The following is a 19,325-nucleotide window of genomic DNA, read 5'->3' as shown; positions in this document are numbered from 1 at the left end:
TTAATTCTTTTTATTAGGTTCCGTAAACTCAGGTAACTAGTGTCCTATACTACAACTATGGTTTTTAACGTTGATTCTTAACGAGCCTTTTTGATTTGTACTGGTTACATTTATTTTGGAGCTTAGATACACTTATGCTTTTCCTATATTATACATGGTGGCATAAAAATAAGTTCATTTTCTTTTCCTGGCAACGGAAATGTAGTTATTTTTTAGCCAGCCTGTATACTCAACATAATACTCAACTCAGCATAAATACTTATAAGTACATACCTACATAATTTTATTGGAACTTGAATTGGGACCATAGTTATAAGTTGTCGACTAAACTTACTCGATTTTACGGTTTTAAAAACTACATCGTTACGCCACCACTTGAATGAGAAAGTTCTTATAGTATTTTCTTTACGCTAAACTGCGAGCAGACGTGAACACAATACATTCTAGTCTATAGAGAGCTGTCTAAAGGAGCCGTCGATGCCGAATAGCTCGTCGTAGTTGGTGGGCCGCCCGGGCCGGAGGGCTTCGTTGGCCTTTACTGACTCCTGGGCCTTGAACCAGGGGGTGTATTCGATCAGCTTCGCGTGCCACGCTTCTGTAAATTTAATGACCTTATAGTATACATGATATTTTAGGAGGATTTCATATTATTATGCTACTACCAAAACAAGTAAATTAGTGGAGCTTTACAATTAACCACGACTGGGCACCCCTCGTTAAGGGTATGCGTTATCTGATGATCTGTCAGTATATAGGTACCGGAACAGAGGACGTAACCAATATGGCCGTTATATATCGACAAATACGACGACCGGTCTGGCCTAGTGGGTAAAGACCCTGCCTGCGAAGCCGATAGTCCTGGGTTCGAATCCCGGTAAGGGCATTTATTTGTGTGATGAACACAAATATTTGTTCCTGAGTTATGGGTGTTTTCTATGTATATAAGTATGTATTTATCTATATAAGTATGTATATCGTCGCCTAGCACCCATAGTACAAGCTTTGCTTAGTTTGGGGCTAGGTTGATCTGTGTAAGATGTCCCCCTAATATTTATTTATTTATATTTAAATGCCAATGAAAAGTAAAAATAATGGGTCGGGGTGACAATGCGAACGTTAATGTTTAGATTGGGGTAATTTGCAATAAACAATTGTCACTTATCCCCTGTTTCGGAAGAAATGGAAAGGAATGGAAGAAAATATAACATACACATAAGCTCAACAATAATCATATGTTATCTATAGCCGCGGTCGGCAACAACCGGCCCGCGGGCCGCATGCGGCCCACGAACCTCTCACTTGCGGCCCGCGAGCCCCCTTGGCTATGTTGTATGTAATATTGTCAAACATCAATGTCTGATAAAGTCACACATATTAACAAAATTGCGGCCCGCGTGTACTTCCTTAACTGGCTGGTGGCCCTTGGCTGCTAAAAGGTTGCCGACCACTGATCTAGACGGTATGTATAATAAATTGATATATAAATACTTCAAAACATAGAAAACTTCCAATTATCAGGAACAAATATTCATGATAAAAATAAATAAATGTTCTTATGACCACATATCCACATTGACTGTTATAAAACCTACGGTAATAATATACTCGTAGGTACTAATATATAACTTACTGTTAATGTCAGCCAGGGATCCTCCGTTGCCACCATACTCTTCCGGTAGCATCTCCTGTGGGACGTGTTCGTACAGAGTCGAGAAGTCGGTGTGACAGAAGATCTAGAAATGATTAATAGTAATAATAGTTGTGTGATTTGATATTGTGTTTAAATTAAAATAGTTTTGATGAACGTGACCTATTATGACGAAAATATTACGCTATTTAGGGTTTATTGAAGATTCAATAACTAAGTAAATAGATACTTAATTTTTTTAATTAATTATTTAGTTTAAATTGTTGTCCACTATGCTCTTTACTCCATTTCATTTGATGATGCAATGAGACATAATTACATATTTTATTAGTAAGCTTAACTTTAAATGAATATTTATACGGTTTATGATATACTGCCGTATTCGAACTTCAAGATATTCACAAGAGACGATACGTACTAGATCCATTCTAGATACGTTATAGTTTAGATATCAACTAGTTCTCTTTTGCAGCGCAATTCGGGCAATCTTTTACGTTAGATAGAGTAATATATCTATTAGATGTGAATTGGATCTCTAAGTCATATCCTGTGGAAATCGCTCAAGAGTATCTCCAGAATCGCGCAAATGTTAAATTTAACAGGTTAGATCTTAAACATATCGTTATCGTATCTTGGTGATGTCTAAAAGATATCTAATAGATCAGCATTGCGATACAGCGAGGAAATGCCGCCAGCATCCTTGGTACAATGCCTCAAGGGCCTATTTTAGATTTAAGCTAGTTATTAATTTCGTTTAGTAGTACCACTGTATATATATTGTATGTAAATAAAGATTTACTTATACATAGATGTCTATTTCAAAATCCGAATCGGGCCCATAGGTACTGTCAAGTGTTCATAAACATTTTATCGGTGCGCTTATTGAAGCGGTTAAAGATAAAGAGGAATCCGTGCGCCAGGTACTTCACTAGGTACCATATAGTTTAGTACACTATATTGACTTACTATTTAACTTTTTTGTGCGGGTAGGTATTTCGTTTAAGTAATGGCATATATTTAATTACAAATTTTATCTTCTAGGCCGTAGAGTGTACCCCTGGCGACCCTTGCATAGGCAATTGTATCACCAATGTTAGTAGCTTTCGGTAACAAAAACGAAAATGTAGAACACAAAAACCGGCCAAGTGCGAGTCGGTCTCGCGCACGAAGGGTTCCGTACCATTACACAAAAAACGGTAAAAAAATCACGTTTATTGTATGGGAGCCACACTTAAATATTAATTTTATTCTGTTTTTAGTATTTGTTGTTATAGCGGCAACAGAAACACATCATCTGTAAACATTTCAACTGCCTAGCTATCACGGTTCATGAGAGGTATCACGGTACCGCCTGGTGACAGACAGACAGACGGACAGACAGACAACGAAGTCTTAGTAATAGGATCCCGTTTTTACCCTTTGGGTACGGAGCCCTAAAAACAGGTTGCTGGCCTTGACGTTCTACTTTCTTAGCGCCACTTGCACCAACCCACTAACACAGGATTAACCGGTTAAACTTAACCCAGGGTCAAATTGCAGTATGGTAACTCTAGGTTTAACCGGTTAACCCCGGTTTAGTGAATGGTGTAAGTGACCCTTATAGGTTTAAATGCAGTTCTTACCCGTTTCCTTATTTTCTCCTTAAGGAAAGGCTTCACGAAGTTGATGATTTTGTCGATGAGTGGCGACGCGTTTACTATATGCACCTCTTTCAGCTTCACTGGGTATGCTTCCTGAAAAATTAAAAAAATATTTGTTAATTATTATAAATTTTAAAGATTTTCTGCAAAACTCAGGCTTCAGATATACAGAAATAAGGCTCGCGCGCTCGTTTGGATGAAATATGATACGACTTCATGGGTGAATGTAATGCTAGGCTCAATGCAAGTATTTAGACACTTATAGAGCCAAAAGGTGGTGTTTTAGCCACACATGTAAATACAAATTTAAAATAGTCATAACAAATGAAAAAGGAAAGCATGTTTTATAAAATACATTTATAGGTTTTCATTAATAACTTGTAACTAACATTCGTCAGTGTGTAACTGATAGAGTCACACATTATTCAAAATTGACCAGAATTATTATAAATTACAACATGTCCCTACAATCCTTCACAACTCTGAAGTAATTTAACAAAATTCTTTTTTTACCATTCACATCTAAATGACCATCAGAATGATGTGTAATCTCAGCACACATTTGTGTTTTACCTTGAAACTTACTCTTAAGTGCAGTTTCACAACCAAGGCCAAGGTGCCAGTTAAGAGTTGCACATGGGCACTTTTATCAATTTTATTTACCTTGGAATACATTGACTTGTGGTTATGTCAAGGTATTGTTATGCTGTAGTTAATGGGAATTAAATGGGATCACATATTTGGATTTTTCTGTTGTAGTAAAAAATCTTGACATTCTATGCTTAATAGACACAGGGAGATTAAGATGAGATGACTGAGAAAATTAAGTTGACATAACTCGTTCTTTCGAACATATAAGTATTGATATAGCAGTGAAAGGAAAACTATGTATTATGCTCTTAAGTCGTCTAATTAGGTACTTATTACATTTCAGACAAATAGAGGTATTACTTATTACGCCTATAACTCTTACCTACCTAATAAATTAAATAACGCTTCAAACGCTTGTTACCTTACTCGTAAAGTACGGTTACGGTGGGAGGCCCTACATATATTCATCTAGTATGTGCAGACCCATGGAAGCAATTGCCCCAAATTAGCTAATATCGATACATGATTTAAATAATTACCTGCACACAAATTAAGAACTTTTTCACAGCGGTGGGCGAAATCTTGGCCAAGTGGCTTGGGGCCACGACAGAAGCGTCTAGAACGTAGACATCTCCTCCAACTCCCTCTATCTCCTCTTTCAGTCGCACGTCGCCGATCATCATGGCCATCTTGAATGCATCGATCAGTTGATGAGTGTCAACGTTCTTGTCTATTCCTGGAAATGTTAAAAACAATATGAAAAGAAAATTGACTTTACCTACCTATGAAACTGGGTCGAAGGTCACTCTTTACGCGTTTACGTCATTGCTTGTTTTGTTAGTCAACTGTATTACTATGGAGATAAATTTAATGATTGTCATCTTTCCTGGTATGTAAAGTCTAACCAGTAATATACGCTCATTCATCACTGTCAAGAGGACGCTGTTATTCTCATGTATAGAGTGAGAGTTCAATATAGTAAGAAAAATTTAGTTCCAATGAAATTCCGCAACATGGTGCGTGATCATATATTACTGGTCAGGCTTTAGTTACAGTATCCTACAGTATCAATCAAAATTATTTAAAGTATAGCGGCTAAGTTTGTTAAAACAAAAGAAGTCATTTAAGAAACGTAGATTCAAACCACTCAAATACCTATTTGTGCAATCGCAACATCTTAAAACGTTTCACCTTGACTCGTAGTTAGGCGTTACACAAGTTAAAAAAATGATTGTCAATGGCAACGGCCCCATCTTTGTCATAAATGATGAAACTGGAAAACTACGTAAATTAAGTAAAAATACAATTTTCTGTTAAAATAATTTGTTTTGTTCGTATTTGTTGAAACTAACCTCTGCAGATAGTGACACGACGACCGTTGGGGGTCAGGCCTGGCAGCGGTGGTCCTTGACTGAAACGCGAATTTTAAAACGGATGATATAATGTGTTAAATACAGGACATTCTCATCCAAAGCGGCTTTTTTGACAAGTTTTTTGAGCAAGTTTGGTAGTTAAAGGTCTTCGCTTACTCTAAAAACTTTTATGCTATAAATATAATCCCACTCAACGTTTTGATTTCCTAGAAAATTTAGTAGGCATTCCTTTAGCCAATCTTGAAAATAACACCTCTTTAGCCATTAGGTACCTACCAATTTAATTTCGCATCTCATTTCAATATTTACGATTCAAAGAGCTGGACCTATTTCTTCAGACATGGTCTTTAGAGCTTTAATTTCCGCAACCCGAAGTTTCTCTAGAAGAAATCTGCTTTCTCGCCTATTTTCTGCCCTTGTCTTTATATAATATTTTACTGTACTATTTTTATTTATATTGTATTGAAAAGTCTTTGTATTGTATTGATGCACCTGGAAATGTGAGCCAAAATGGTTACTGAGGACCCATGGAACACCATAGATGGTGCAGGCCGAAAACGAGATGGCGGGACGACTTGGACGCATTGTACGTAAAAATTGTGGGAAAATACCAACGACAGGGTCGAGTGGAGAAAAGGAGTCCCAGCAGTGGGACATTAAGGTAGGATAATAAAAAAAATGATTTGATACTCACGCTCTGTTAGCCAGATCCATCAACTCCGGCCGGCTCATATCGCGATTGCAGAAGTACTCAGGGCACGCCGCACGCATGGTGAAGTACATGTCCAGCTTGCGCTTGGTCTTCTCCAGGGAGTAGCTGCAGCCACGAAGGAAGTTACGGAGGCATTGCTCATCTGAAATATTAGCATGTCAGTTAAGAATGTGCGCTAAGCTGACAGAATCAGGAGGGCCGATAAATGTAGTTTCTAGCAGAATATTTGTTAAAGAACTCGACAAGCCGACAGCATAAGGGACAATTTCTAAAATATCAGGGAAAGAACCCTTTTGGTACGGGTGCCATCTAATACGCATACCAGTAAATATAACAATTACGCACTAAAGCCATGATCAAAAAGTTTGAGCACTTATCACAAAAGTAGCGATAAGTTCTGACAATTTTTTGATATAAATTGTTTTTCTCGACTTCAATATTCAATATTTTTTATTTTGACTCATCTCCATAAAATTCTTAAAACGCAAAATATGTATTGAGATAACAGCTGTCACCGTATACAAGTTATGTGAAAAATACTATAGTTCTAGGAAAATTGTTGATGTCAAAGAATGGAAATGGCTGATTAGATAACAAACTGTACAAAGCGATAACAGTTTTCGATCGATGAGCAATGTTGCTGCAAACTGCTGCGTTGCCGCTAAAAACTATTTGTAAGCACTTCAGTTACAGCTTTTCGATATTATATAGTAGATTGTTAACCAAGGGCTGAAAGGCACTCATTTCTGCCGAGGTAGTTTGGGGCTCGAACGTAGTGAAAGCGCCAATAGTCCGAGGCTGAAATGGTGCCTTTCACCCGAGTTAAACACTCTACTTTTCATTTCGAATACGAGGAAAGTAAAATGTATGTGTTTTTTTTTAAATACGACTAAGATACATTTTTATTGTATTTCTTGAGGGTATTTTCAATTAAGTATTTAGGCAAAAGTTTCGTTATTTATGGAATGAGAAGTTAAATATCACAATGAAAAATTTATAACAATTCCATTTAAACCCAAATTTCATTTGCTTATCGTAAAAAAAAATAAAGATCGTACTTGGAACGTAAAACGCTACTACAGAAACGTATAATTTTCTGCACACCTTTTAGAACAACAATGGCCCTCTTTCAGAGCATGAGAAATGAAAAATGACTTGTACATACAACGACATTTTACATTCCTCTTCTTTATGTTATTGGTTGCTATACTTGCTATTTATCTATCTATCTATACATATAATAAAGCTGAAGAGGGTCAAAAGTCTGTACATGGAAGATATTTGAAAAAAAGTTGGCTGGGGATGCTTAGAATTGATAACAGAACACGTTCCAACAGTTTTTAGAATTTTTGTCTGTTTGTCTGTTTATCTGTTTATCTGTTTGTCTGTTTATTTGAACGCGCATCACGTGAAAACGGCTGAACGGATTTTGATGAAAACTTTACTAATCTGTCGAGAAAATTCCCGGCCAGGTTATAGGCTATAAAAATTCAACCCCTAAAAGGGGGGGTAGCCACAACACTCGATTGACTTAAGTTTGCCCCTGAATCGTATGGCGCTACTTAGGAAGGAGGGGCAAACTTTTTTCAAATATGTGCTAGCAAGTACCCTGGTAAACTAACAGATGGTGCAGAATTTAATACGATGTGACATAAATAAGCCACCGAGGAAGGATTTTGCCAAATTAACTCTAAGTTTAGAAGACCCCTCTTCTAAAATTTCATTCAATCGTACGATATCAACAAATTTAATTGAATAATTGTGTTGATTGAATAATACAACAAAATTAAACGACAGTAAATTATTTGCCCCTCATTGCACAGTGCCTTCTTTTGGGGAGCTGAGTAAACATTAAGTAACCAAGAAAACTAAAAATGAGTTTACATAGTTACGTAGTAGTGGTAAAATAAACACACATATCAACACGCGTATACATAAAATTATTTATTTACGCCGTCATGAATTATACCTAATCCTAATTATATCGCATCCATATCAAAGCCATATTCATACGTATCGCCTCCTTCAGCACTTAATAATGGCCACGAAGGTGGTTACTTTGAAAAAAAAAACATTGACCTCATTCATTTGCAGTGCCAGATTACCCTTTTAAGCAAAATAAGCACTTGCTTACGGCACCATGTCTAGCGGGCACCAAAAATTATCGAAAAAATTTCGCGCTCGCTTCGCTCGCGTTTTCAATAACATTCTAAGATGTTTATGATAAAGGTGACATTTGGGTGGCGACTGCAGCAGCGTCAGGTACTCTGTTGCAACGTTACTGCTGCGGCACTGTAAATTTTCGTGATAAAATAATGTGACTGATTTCCACACTAAAAGTAAAAATGTACAACTGTCTATCAAATTGCGTTTTTTTATATCGAAAAATTGTCGCGCTCGCTTCCCTCGCATTTTCAATAACTTTTTAAGATATGATAAAGGTGACATTCGGGTGGCGACTGCAGCAGCATTAGGTACTCTGTTGCAACGTTACTGCTGCGGCACTGTCAATTTTCGTGATAAAATGATGTGACTGATTTCCATACTAAAAGTAAAAATGTACAACTGTCTATCAAAATGCGTTTTTTATATCGAAAAATTTTCGCGCTCGCTTCGCTCGCGTTTTAAATAACTTTCTATCATATGATAAAGGTGACATTCAATCTTCGTGATATAATGATGTGACTGATTTCCATACTAAAAGTAAAAATGTACAACGGTCTATCAAATTGCGTTTTTATATCGAAAAATTTTCGCGCTCGCTTCGCTCGCGTTTTCAATAACTTTCTAAGATATGGCGACTGCAGCAGCATTACTCTGTTGCAACGTTACTGCTGCAAGACTGTCAGTTTTCGTGATAAAATGATGTGACTGATTTACATACTAAAAGTAAAAATGTACAACTGTCTATCAAATTGCGTTTATATATCGAAAAATTTTCGCGCTCGCTTCGCTCGCGTTTTCAATAACATTCTAAGATATTTATGATAAAGGTGACATTTGGGTGGCCACTGCACCAGCATTAGGTACTCTGTTGCAACGTTATTGCTGCGGCACTGTCAATTTTCGTGATAAAATTATGTGACTGATTTCCATTCTCAGCTGAAATGCAGCAATGAACGTCACTCTATTTACCAAATAAATTCAATGTAATCTTGATGACCCTAGGGAGAGGGGGCACCATGGTCTAGAAATACTTAGGGCATCAAAATATCTTAATCCGGCCGACTGATCGCTTGCGGAGTCAAACGATTTGGGACTCGCATTGCGTATACGCATTACCATTCCTTCCCGAAAAAAATCGAATCATTCGCGAAAGTTTCGCAACGCATTGAGGCTACAAGGGGCACGTGGTCTTCCTCAGGAGTCTGAAGAAGACCACGGTAAGTGGCGCTCTAGCCAGGCAGGCCGCTTCGCTTTCGCTCGCGCGCATATACCTTACTGTATCGTCCGATATTCACCTACTACTCTGTCATTTAAATCCTTAGAGAATATAACCAACGGAGACGCCATGTCTAGAATTTTCGGTACAAAATAGTCTGGTGTTTTTTGCGGGGGAGGGGCACATCAAATGTGTACCTACGTAACGTAAACATAGCCATGTCAGATAAACGTCGGTTGACCATTGGCCGCCTATTTTCGACAGAGGGGAACGCCTGTTAACGACCACTCCGTTTGGTTATATTCTCTAAGTTTAAATCACGTGTAAAATTTGAATAAGAGCGAATAAAACTATTGATTTTGGAGTGTAGTTTTATTTAGTGGTACCTAATCGTAAAATATTTTATCTGGACTTCAGTCCTCTAGCATATCCATATGTCAACTTTACTTCAAGTTCCGCCTCCAGGGGAGAGGGAGAGAAATTAGGATTAGAAATTAGCCGCTTACTGACACAGACCGAATTACACGCGAGCGGAGCCGCGGGCACAGCTAGTTATACCATAAACGTATACTTAATTTAATCATAAATTGTAAAATGATTGTTTGAAAGTTATTATTAATTTACTGTACCACTAACTTTTAATTATAATTATAGATAATAAAGCAGTAAAGTTTAAAGTTAGTCGATATATTCAGATTAAATATGAGTTGACTTTATATGGACTCCGTTAAACAAGAAAGTGATACTTTTTTACAAGTGCACAAAAATGTAATCCTCGAAGTTACTGCAATCATAATTACATCGTTGCCTTGTTATTACATGTAAAGATGTAATCTTTAAAGTCATGTCATAGTTGAGTTCAAAGTACCCATCCGGTTTTACAAGTAATGAAAATGGAAAAAATTATGGAAATTATAAAACATTATTTCATTACATTCTTAGATGAGAATCAACTATCATAGTTAAATACCTTGTTTTAAGTCACAATAAATAAAAATCATAACTTATACACGCCACAGTAGAATCTAAAGTAAATGGTTAAGGAATCAGGGCTAAAGTATCATCACTAAAATAAAAATCTTATGCAAAAAACAAAAATTATATCAATTCAAAATTGTTTTCGCAACGTTTAAGTCATCCCCGCATTTCCACTATCACAAAATAAGAACTTGATCCGTAACCAGAAACAATATTATATAAAAGTGATTACAATACAATACGTAACCATTTTATATAGGTACCTACATACGTCATATATCATGAAATCATTATCAATGACACTACCAGAAGCTCATTAAGAATAAAGCACTTTCATTTCAACTCCGTAATTTCTCAACCGATGAGGATTTTTTTTATTGAAAGTATATCCTTGCAGATTGGTCCCATTTTTAACAAAACCTAGTTCTAAGGATGAGACCCATGAGGAATCGAGGGAACTCCTTAAATCCTGGGTAAACATAGTAAATGTTTGTTTATTTATAGTCAAGCATTTACATTAAACAACCGGCCAAGTGCAAGTCGGGTTCCGTACATTACACAATTTTTAACAATGTATTTTTTAGGGTTCCGTACCCAAAGGGTAAAACGGGACCCTATTACTAAGACTTCGCTGTCCGTCCGTCCGTCCGTCCGTCCGTCCGTCCGTCCGTCCGTCCGTCCGTCCGTCCGTCCGTCCGTCCGTCCGTCTGTCACCAGGCTGTATCTCACGAACCGTGATAGCTAGACAGTTGAAATTTTCACAGATGATGTATTTCTGTTGCCGCTATAACAACAAATACTAAAAACAGAATAAAATAAAGATTTAAATGGGGCTCCCATACAACAAACGTGATTTTTGACCAAAGTTAAGCAACGTCGGGAGTGGTCAGTACTTGGATGGGTGACCGTTTTTTTTTTTGCTTTTTTTTCGTTTTTTTTTTGCATTATGGTACGGAACCCTTCGTGCGCGAGTCCGACTCGCACTTGCCCGGTTTTTTACGTGACACGTGAGTGAAATGTCTTTACAATAGAGGTCATATCATAAACTAAGTAATTAAGTCCTACTCACGCTTGACTGCATATATCTAACAGGTTTTCCTGTCATCTACTTTTAGATAAGAACTATTCTGTGGCTTATTTTTTTCGGACAGACAAACAGACGCACGTGTGATCCTATAAGGGTTCCGTTTTTTTCCTTTTGATGATTGACTGGACGTCGTGACAGCGGACATGGAACAGAACAATCTCACACCTGAGGATGCGGAAGACCTGGCAAAGTGGAGAAGACTGAGCAGGAAAGCGGACCCTGGCGCTAGGCCGGGAAAACGCTAGGTTGAAGAAGAAGAAGATGATGATTGACCATGGATGTACCAACTCACCAAACTCATCCGGCAGATGCGGCTGCTTCCTCAGCCACTCCTTGATGATGTCGAGATCGCGGTCCTTCGTGTTTTGATCTTCATTCAGCTCGATTCTGGTCTTCTTCCACAATTCACCCGTGGGCTGAACTAAAGTGGCTGCCGTCATCTGATAAAATGTAAATTTTTGGTAAATAATTTTATTATTATTTTTGGAATTGAATAATTAAAACACGTAAGTTATAATCTAAATCTAAGTATGTATTTATATTAAGCGAACACTGATTGAATATTAGTTGGCATATTCAAAACTTTAAGAGTGTAGGGTACATATTTTGCTAGCGTGGTGTGAAAGTTAGTGGTCGGTCTAGTCAGTTAGTCCCCTTCATCTATCAATGCCCCGGGTGCATCCCGTTTGATAAATATATTGCACTTTAATTAATTAGAATCATTAAATTGCAATTCAGGACATAGAAAGGCCAGTTTTTACCTATTAGTGACTAGAATCGAAAATTTTTTGGTTCATTAAAAGTTAAAAATAACCTTTGAAACATACGCAAAACTTATCCTTTATCGGTATAGGTATTTAAATAGTTGGTCGGCACAAAGACTTAAAAACTTCGACCGTAAAATTCTAAGTATGGAAACTTTGAAGAGGATATCCTGTAAATGCATGTATGTGAGTGTATGTATGTATTGTATGGGTACGTCTGTACCTGACATTTCCTGTAAAGTGTTGATAATTGCTTTAAAACTTGATAAGGATCTCCAGTTATTATTGTTGTGCACATAGAGTGACGTAAGTTTTCAGTGTCACGTTTATATTAAATTGTATACCTGCAAGTACACACAATTCCAGGTTTCTTTATTTTCCTAGAAACTTTTTATAAACCTGATTTTATTATTTCTTTTGAACTATGAGTAGGTATTTTGTTTCATCTTGGTCAAAAATATATGTCTGGCTGTTCTCCTCTATAAGTAGTCATATTTTTATTTTCATATAAATTTTACATTAAGTAATGATGACATTGCAACACTTTATCTTTGCAAATGCCATGCAGTTAGCTTGCTCCGACTCTATTTAAGTAATCATGTAATTGTAATGGATAAGGTCTTTATTAGTTTCTATTTCTACGTATAAATAACAACAATTTCAGGAAATCCCCAACATCCGTAAAGAAAGATTAAGAACGTCCGATAATTATCATTTAGTAAACAGGTAAGTACCTGTACCGGTATCATTAAAATATGACAAGAAATTGATAAGTTAATATAAACAAAAACTTAAGTAAAAGCTCTCTTATATTTGTTTATGTGTACAGTTTGCAATAACGCATAGAATCAATTTAATTGTACATATATTTTTAATTTATTTTTATTGTCTAGAATGTCTGAAAATCTAATTTATCATAAACCATTATCACAAGAATTTATAAAACAAAGTCCCCCGCCGCGTCTGTCTGTATTGTATAGTCGCGATAAACTCAAAAACTACTGAACGGATTTTCATGCGGTTTTCACCTATCAATAGAGTGATTCTTAAGGGTATAAAATGTTAAGGTATTGTGTTAACCCATGCGAAGCCGGGGCAGGTCGTTAGTCTTATTTAAATATGAGGCGAGGCGTGTGAAATCGGTCCTTATTTCTAAAGTATAACGTTCAGTAGTGTTCAACTATTCATATTTGAACTATTTATAGGTTAATCTATGTACTTAAAGCATTTCGCCATATTAGAATGTTGTTCAAATTTCCAAGTCGGTTAGAAATGAAATGCCGGTTCCTGGGCTATGTAGGTCGAGGACATATCTTGTTTGAGATTTAATTAGCTTATTCTGAGGTCAGAAAAACCGCATCTACTTACACCAATAAGAAAAACCTGATCAGTTACCTATTACTATTTCTCTTTCATTCTTAATAAACGCATTATGATTTAGACAAGCTCTCAAGGCAGCTAAGCAGATACCACAATCACCAGAAAGTATAAACTCATAATGCGAATTTTAAATATAGGTAATAAGCAAATAATATAATATACCTATATAAGAGTTAGACCAAGACAACGATTTCGATAACATACGCAGTGCAAATATTATTAATAGGTACGTCATAAATTCATAGAAGTTTGACGTTTAAAATAACACTTGCACTGCGTGTTCTATCAAAATCTTTGCAGACTTATCTCGGTCTAACTCTTATTATACTTATTTAGGTCTCAATGATAGGTTTGTATGTCGAGGACCTTGAAAGTATATAGAGTATGTATATTTGGTAATAAATAGAGTCCGTCTAAGCAAAATTCTGCATCTACTGAGCATCAACAAAGTACGGCAGCGCCACTATCGATGTCATATAATTTCTGCAAGAGTATTATAGTGTCGCTTCCACACACTTTACAAGTCGGTATGAGACTACCGAGATGACTTAGATACTCTTTTATTAATATTTTACAGTGTTTTGTGTAAACTTTATTATAGAACAGTGTCAATTTTAAGAAAAAAGTGACTTATGTCAGTGTCGCAAAAACTTCAGAAGTAAAAAATGTGCTTAATTATTTATTTAATTGAATAAGTTAATAAAACAATAAAAATTAAAAATACTCTTGCAGTGTGAATAACTAATTTAATATTATCATATTATTAAAGTGACACCAGGAAGTCCTGCAACTAGAATTGGTGGCCACTATGTCCAATCATGAAATTAATGTCGGATATTATGTGTAATTAATTTGAAATTCGTGAGACCAATCTATGTGAATGTGAAACCTTTGAAGACCTCGAAGAAGACAGCAGTGGTATGTTCCTATTGTGTATACGTTTTATTTATTCGCACGAGAAATTTGTACTAGGTATTCTATTCGTTGCGTCGGGAACATCGTATTTACCGTCGTACCAATTAGATGTGTATTTAATTTATGCCACACACGTATGTTAATCTTTACAAGTAATATTTTATTTGGGGTGATTACCGTACAATTCCTAATTAGATGCGGGTTTATTATACCACATATTTTGCGTTTAAGTCAAAACTTTTTTTTTGAAGAATATTCTTAAACTTCTACAAATCGAGGTTTCTATAGTAGATGATAATTATGAATCTAGTAAAATTAAAGTAAAATTTTCCAAACACGTCAACCTATTTTTTATGTTATAATTTAGTTCATATAGTTGCCGATTATTGACAAGGTTCTCAAACAATTTATTAGTTGTTTTTGGTTGTTTGTAGTTAACCAGTTGTTGAGCTATGGGAATGGCAAGTAATATCATGTTACTTTTCCACCACAATAATAACAGTATCAATGAAAAACATTTCATTCATAAATCAATTTTCCTCTTGCTCAACCTTGTATTGAGTCGCTATTGTTTTTCCGTTATCATTACAGTTTTCTCACTAAACCCTTTCAAATTTCCTTTTTTTATTCAACCACAAAATTTAAGAAACATATAAAGATAAAGTTGACTTACTTTTAACCGGTCGTCCTTGCACTTAAAAGTTTAAAAGTTATTGCGTAAGTTCGAATTTGTGTGAACTTGAGACGTGCGCCTGCCACCGTCGATCGAGACGCACTGAGTGAACCGGCAAGCGCGCTAAACTCTTGTGTTGGGCAACTGAACGAACCAAATGAACTATGGCAGTGTTTAGTTACTGGAAGTAAGGGTGCATTTATAATAAACTGCCGTATTCGAACTTCAAGATATTCACAAGAGACGACACGTACTAGATCCATTCTAGATACGTTATAGTTTAGATATCAACTAGTTCTCTTTTGCAGCGCAATTCGGGCAAACAATGTCACTTTTACGTTAGATAGAGTAAGATATCTAATATATGCGAATTGGATCTCTAAGTCATATCCTGTGGAAATCGTTCAACAGTATTTCCAGAATCGCGCAAATGTCAAATTTGACAGGTTAGATCTTAAACATATCGTTATCGTATCTTGGTGATGACTAAAAGATGTCTAATAGATGTCTATTTCAAAATTCGAATCGGGCCCAATGACAATACAATTTTGTTATAAAACCTTAATACATTTTCAAGGGGCGTTTTCAGGAATTTAGGCTTTTAAAATCTGACTCATACAGTCCACGTACTTTGTGTACCTACTTAGGTACTGCCTGCTACATATTAATCGGACTGAGATAATATCTTTTTTTTATTTTTAACAATACGGTTTTCTATTTGTTGTGAGAACTAAAATAATAATGAATATAAATATTAATCACCGTATTCTCGACCCATTAAAAAGGTTGAATGACCACCTCTACTGTATTAAAATTAAGAGACGGAGAAGACTTAAAATAGTAGAATGGGGTGTAAATTACGTTATATATAACATTCCTGTTGCAGTAGACATGCATGGATACATGGATAGGAATAGGACATGAAGTAAAACTGTGTATCAAAAATCAATAAATATTTGTAAAATAACTTGTTGCATTGATTGACTGTCAGTTCCAACATGTGGATGCGGCTTTAACCTGCATCCGCAGGTGGCTGCCTGGCAGGCCTTGCGGATTGCAACACCGCGAGAAAAATGCTCGAAACTCGACTGGTACTGGTACTACTGAGACCTGGCTCTAAAAGAAATATACTCGTACCTTATCTTGTCATTTAAGTGCTCGAATTTCCGTCGGAATTTTTTTAAAATATATCTATCGATCTATTTTATTTACAATTAAATATATATAACTAAAGTTTAATTAGTGTCCAGTAATGTCCTGTAAGCTACAATCTTCATTGTATTATTTAGTAGGTCTGTAATGCAATATTAATATAATTAATTTACTTAATGTGCATACCGCTAATGCGGTTCGTGACGTCTCCAACAATATTAATAAAATTTAGTACATGTCAGAGGATATATGGGTGTTATACACAGACTTTAGGCTTTAACTCTCATTTCTGATTTTACTTAGGATCTTTTTAATACAATTGTCAGAATCAGAAACAGATTTTTTTTTATTTGTGAAAATGTTTTTTTGCTTTTGTTTGTTGTCGGGTGTTGCTTCTCTGTCGCACTTGTAAATTCGTTCGTAAGTGTGACGGGGAGGTAACACGTCGAACGTGGTTCGCGGTAGGCCCTCTGATTCAACGGTCGTCTCGTCACTGGCAGAACTCACGGTTTAATATTTTATCTGAATTTCTATATAAACTTATAAATTATATTATCTTATCGGCCCTTTCATGCGTAAGATATTGTTACCCGTTATCTAGATAATATTGTTGATTAAACTTGAACCCACGTGCTAGTTTGGTAACTGCGTCATAATCGTAGGTGTGTTTATCGTTATATCGCCGCACTTCTCTTTCCGTACTTTTTAGGGTTCCGTACCCAAAGGGTAAAATCACTAAAACTCCGCTGTCCGTCTTTCTGTCTGCCTGTCTGAAGAAGAAGAAGAAGAAGAAAGCATTTATTAGCACAATAACATAACCTTAAAACTAAGAATAATTACACATAATCATCAAGTTCATCCCCACTTCTTAGATACATGGCACACCAATAATAAGCGGGCATCTCGCCCGTTTCTTCCCAGAACGTGCAGAATGTGGAATGACTTACCTCCTGAGGTATTTCCTTTGCGCTACGACATGTGGGATTCTTCTAGAAGCGGGTATTTAGGGTTCTCAAGGGTCGGCAACGCTTAAGTGGCTCCTGTGATGTTGCTTATGTCCATGGGCGACGATGACCGCTTCCCATCAGGCGGCTCGTCTGCTCGTTTGCAAACTATTACATAAAAAAAAATGAAAAGTTGCACTAAGTGGTCCTCACTCAGCTAGGTGTCACGGTATGAGCCACATGGCACATACCGCGACGCTGATTTTCAGTAAGGCCTAGTGGAAGGACTAGGTGGCACTCAGTAAAGGACATAAAACACACAGACAGTCTGTCTGTCACCAGGCTGTAACTCATGAATCGTGATAGCTAGACAGTTGAAATTTTCTCAGATGATGTATTTCTGTTGCCGCTATAACATCAAATACTAAAAACAGCATATAATAAATATTTAAGTGGGGCTCCCATACAACAAACGTGATTTTTTTGCCGTTTTTTGCGTAATGGTAAGGAACCGTTCGTGCGCGAGTCCGACTCGCACTTGGCCGGTTTTTCACACTTAGCATCATCTCGGCTTTTCACCATTGCGGCTTGCTAAAGGAGTTTTGCGGTCAGCTCTGCAACCTTATCCGTGGGTGCAGGTACAATTTTTTACGGAAGTGGTTGATCTTCCAACCCAGACAGAAACAAATATAAGCAAAATGGCTTTTTGGTATGAATTGCTCAAATAAATACATCGAACTAAGTCTGTTATGTTTATTTTACGCAAGCATCGTACGTAATCTGATAATTTTTAGGCGTTCCCCTTGAAATGGATACAGACGCCCAGCACAGTTGAATACTGTACAGACATGATAGTGTGATAATGACACTGTCCGTCTCTTTTAAGTCTCTTTTAATGACATACTTAAAAAGGTGACACTTCAAGATTAGCGGGTAAGAGTACCTACAATTTTTATTCGTTTTCTAGTTTCTAGCTTAACGGTGATGAATGGTGAAAAATAGGGAAGGCCTTTCCCTAACAACAGGTTACCAAATAGTATTACACTCTATGTATATGAGATACTAAATCTTAACCCATTTCCACTTCTTGCTCGTCAATAGCAGCAGTGAACCAAAAGCCCGAACCATAATATAAAATCATATATTTAATTTCAAGAAATTACGTAAACTCTTAGTTACGTATTCTATCCTAATTCATCCACGCTCCATTTAACCGTGCAATAGGACGACCTCATCATCCGGTAGCGGTTGCGACGGTGAGTTTCGAATTATTGGTTAATTGCGTGCAAATTGCTACTGGAATTGAATTTAGTAACTTAATTGCAATATGGCGAGAAAGAGGGGAGGAATTTGCCCATCAGTGGGATTCTTGCGAGCTATTAAATAAGATAAAGTGAATAATAGTACCTAAACCCTGACCAGTAAAATATAATCACTGTCAAGACGGCGCTGTTATTCTCATGTCTATAGGGGAACAGTTCAGTATAGTCAGGCGTGGCTCACTCCGCGATTTCAACGCTTTGCTAGAGGTAGCTAAAAGTACATCCGTTCGGCCCCAATTTTGGGGTTTGCCATAAGCCGCGCGTGGCGCTGTCGCCACCTAGCGGCCATATCTGTGCTGATCGTAACAGACGCGTTTTGTTAGAGAGTGAGTCTTCTGTACCTAGTACTATTATTTATTCTGTGGTATAGTATGAAAAAAATAGTTCCAGTGAAATTCCGCAACATGGCGCGTGGTCTTATATTACTGGTCACTTTACACCGGTTTTCTTTGTAACAAATATCAAAAGCATAGTCCGCGGAAGAAAGCATGAAACTTGGCATGCATGTAGCATGTAGACATAAAACAAAATACTCGTAGAAGTGAAAACATCTACTCAAGTGGGTGTTCTCCCCGCCACTGAAACTGAAATTGAAATTCGCGACTATTTTATCCATTGTCAGTTTTTTTGTAACTTCCTCTGTAGGTACATATGCTTTCTTCCGATTGGGACTAAGTCTTGACTAGCTTGAGCTAAGAACTCGGAGTATAATGTTAGAGTACAAAAAAAGGACATTAAGAGATATGCTCATGTCGGTGGAGTAA

The 19,325-nt window shown here is 36.7% G+C and overlaps 1 protein-coding gene across 1 annotated transcript in view; it reads right to left on the bottom strand.

The window, feature by feature from the left end:
* Positions 1-11,853, bottom strand: part of LOC134800228 (alpha-tocopherol transfer protein-like) — a 39,709-nt gene extending 27,856 nt beyond the window's left edge. The window contains exons 1-7 of the mRNA XM_063772729.1: positions 11,704-11,853; positions 5,947-6,106; positions 5,232-5,290; positions 4,419-4,615; positions 3,271-3,381; positions 1,631-1,733; positions 546-595 (exon numbers count right to left, since the gene is read on the bottom strand). Coding sequence (XP_063628799.1) covers positions 546-595; positions 1,631-1,733; positions 3,271-3,381; positions 4,419-4,615; positions 5,232-5,290; positions 5,947-6,106; positions 11,704-11,851 — 828 coding nt within the window. The 5' untranslated portion in view covers positions 11,852-11,853. The remainder of the gene's footprint in view (positions 1-545; positions 596-1,630; positions 1,734-3,270; positions 3,382-4,418; positions 4,616-5,231; positions 5,291-5,946; positions 6,107-11,703) is intronic.
* Between the last annotated feature and the right edge of the window lie 7,472 nt (positions 11,854-19,325).

The sequence above is a fragment of the Cydia splendana genome, chromosome 19 (genome assembly GCF_910591565.1).
Source record: "Cydia splendana chromosome 19, ilCydSple1.2, whole genome shotgun sequence".
NCBI lineage: Eukaryota > Metazoa > Arthropoda > Insecta > Lepidoptera > Tortricidae > Cydia > Cydia splendana.
The sequence above is the reverse complement of the archived record's forward strand: the minus strand, read 5'-3'. Positions and strand labels throughout refer to the sequence as shown.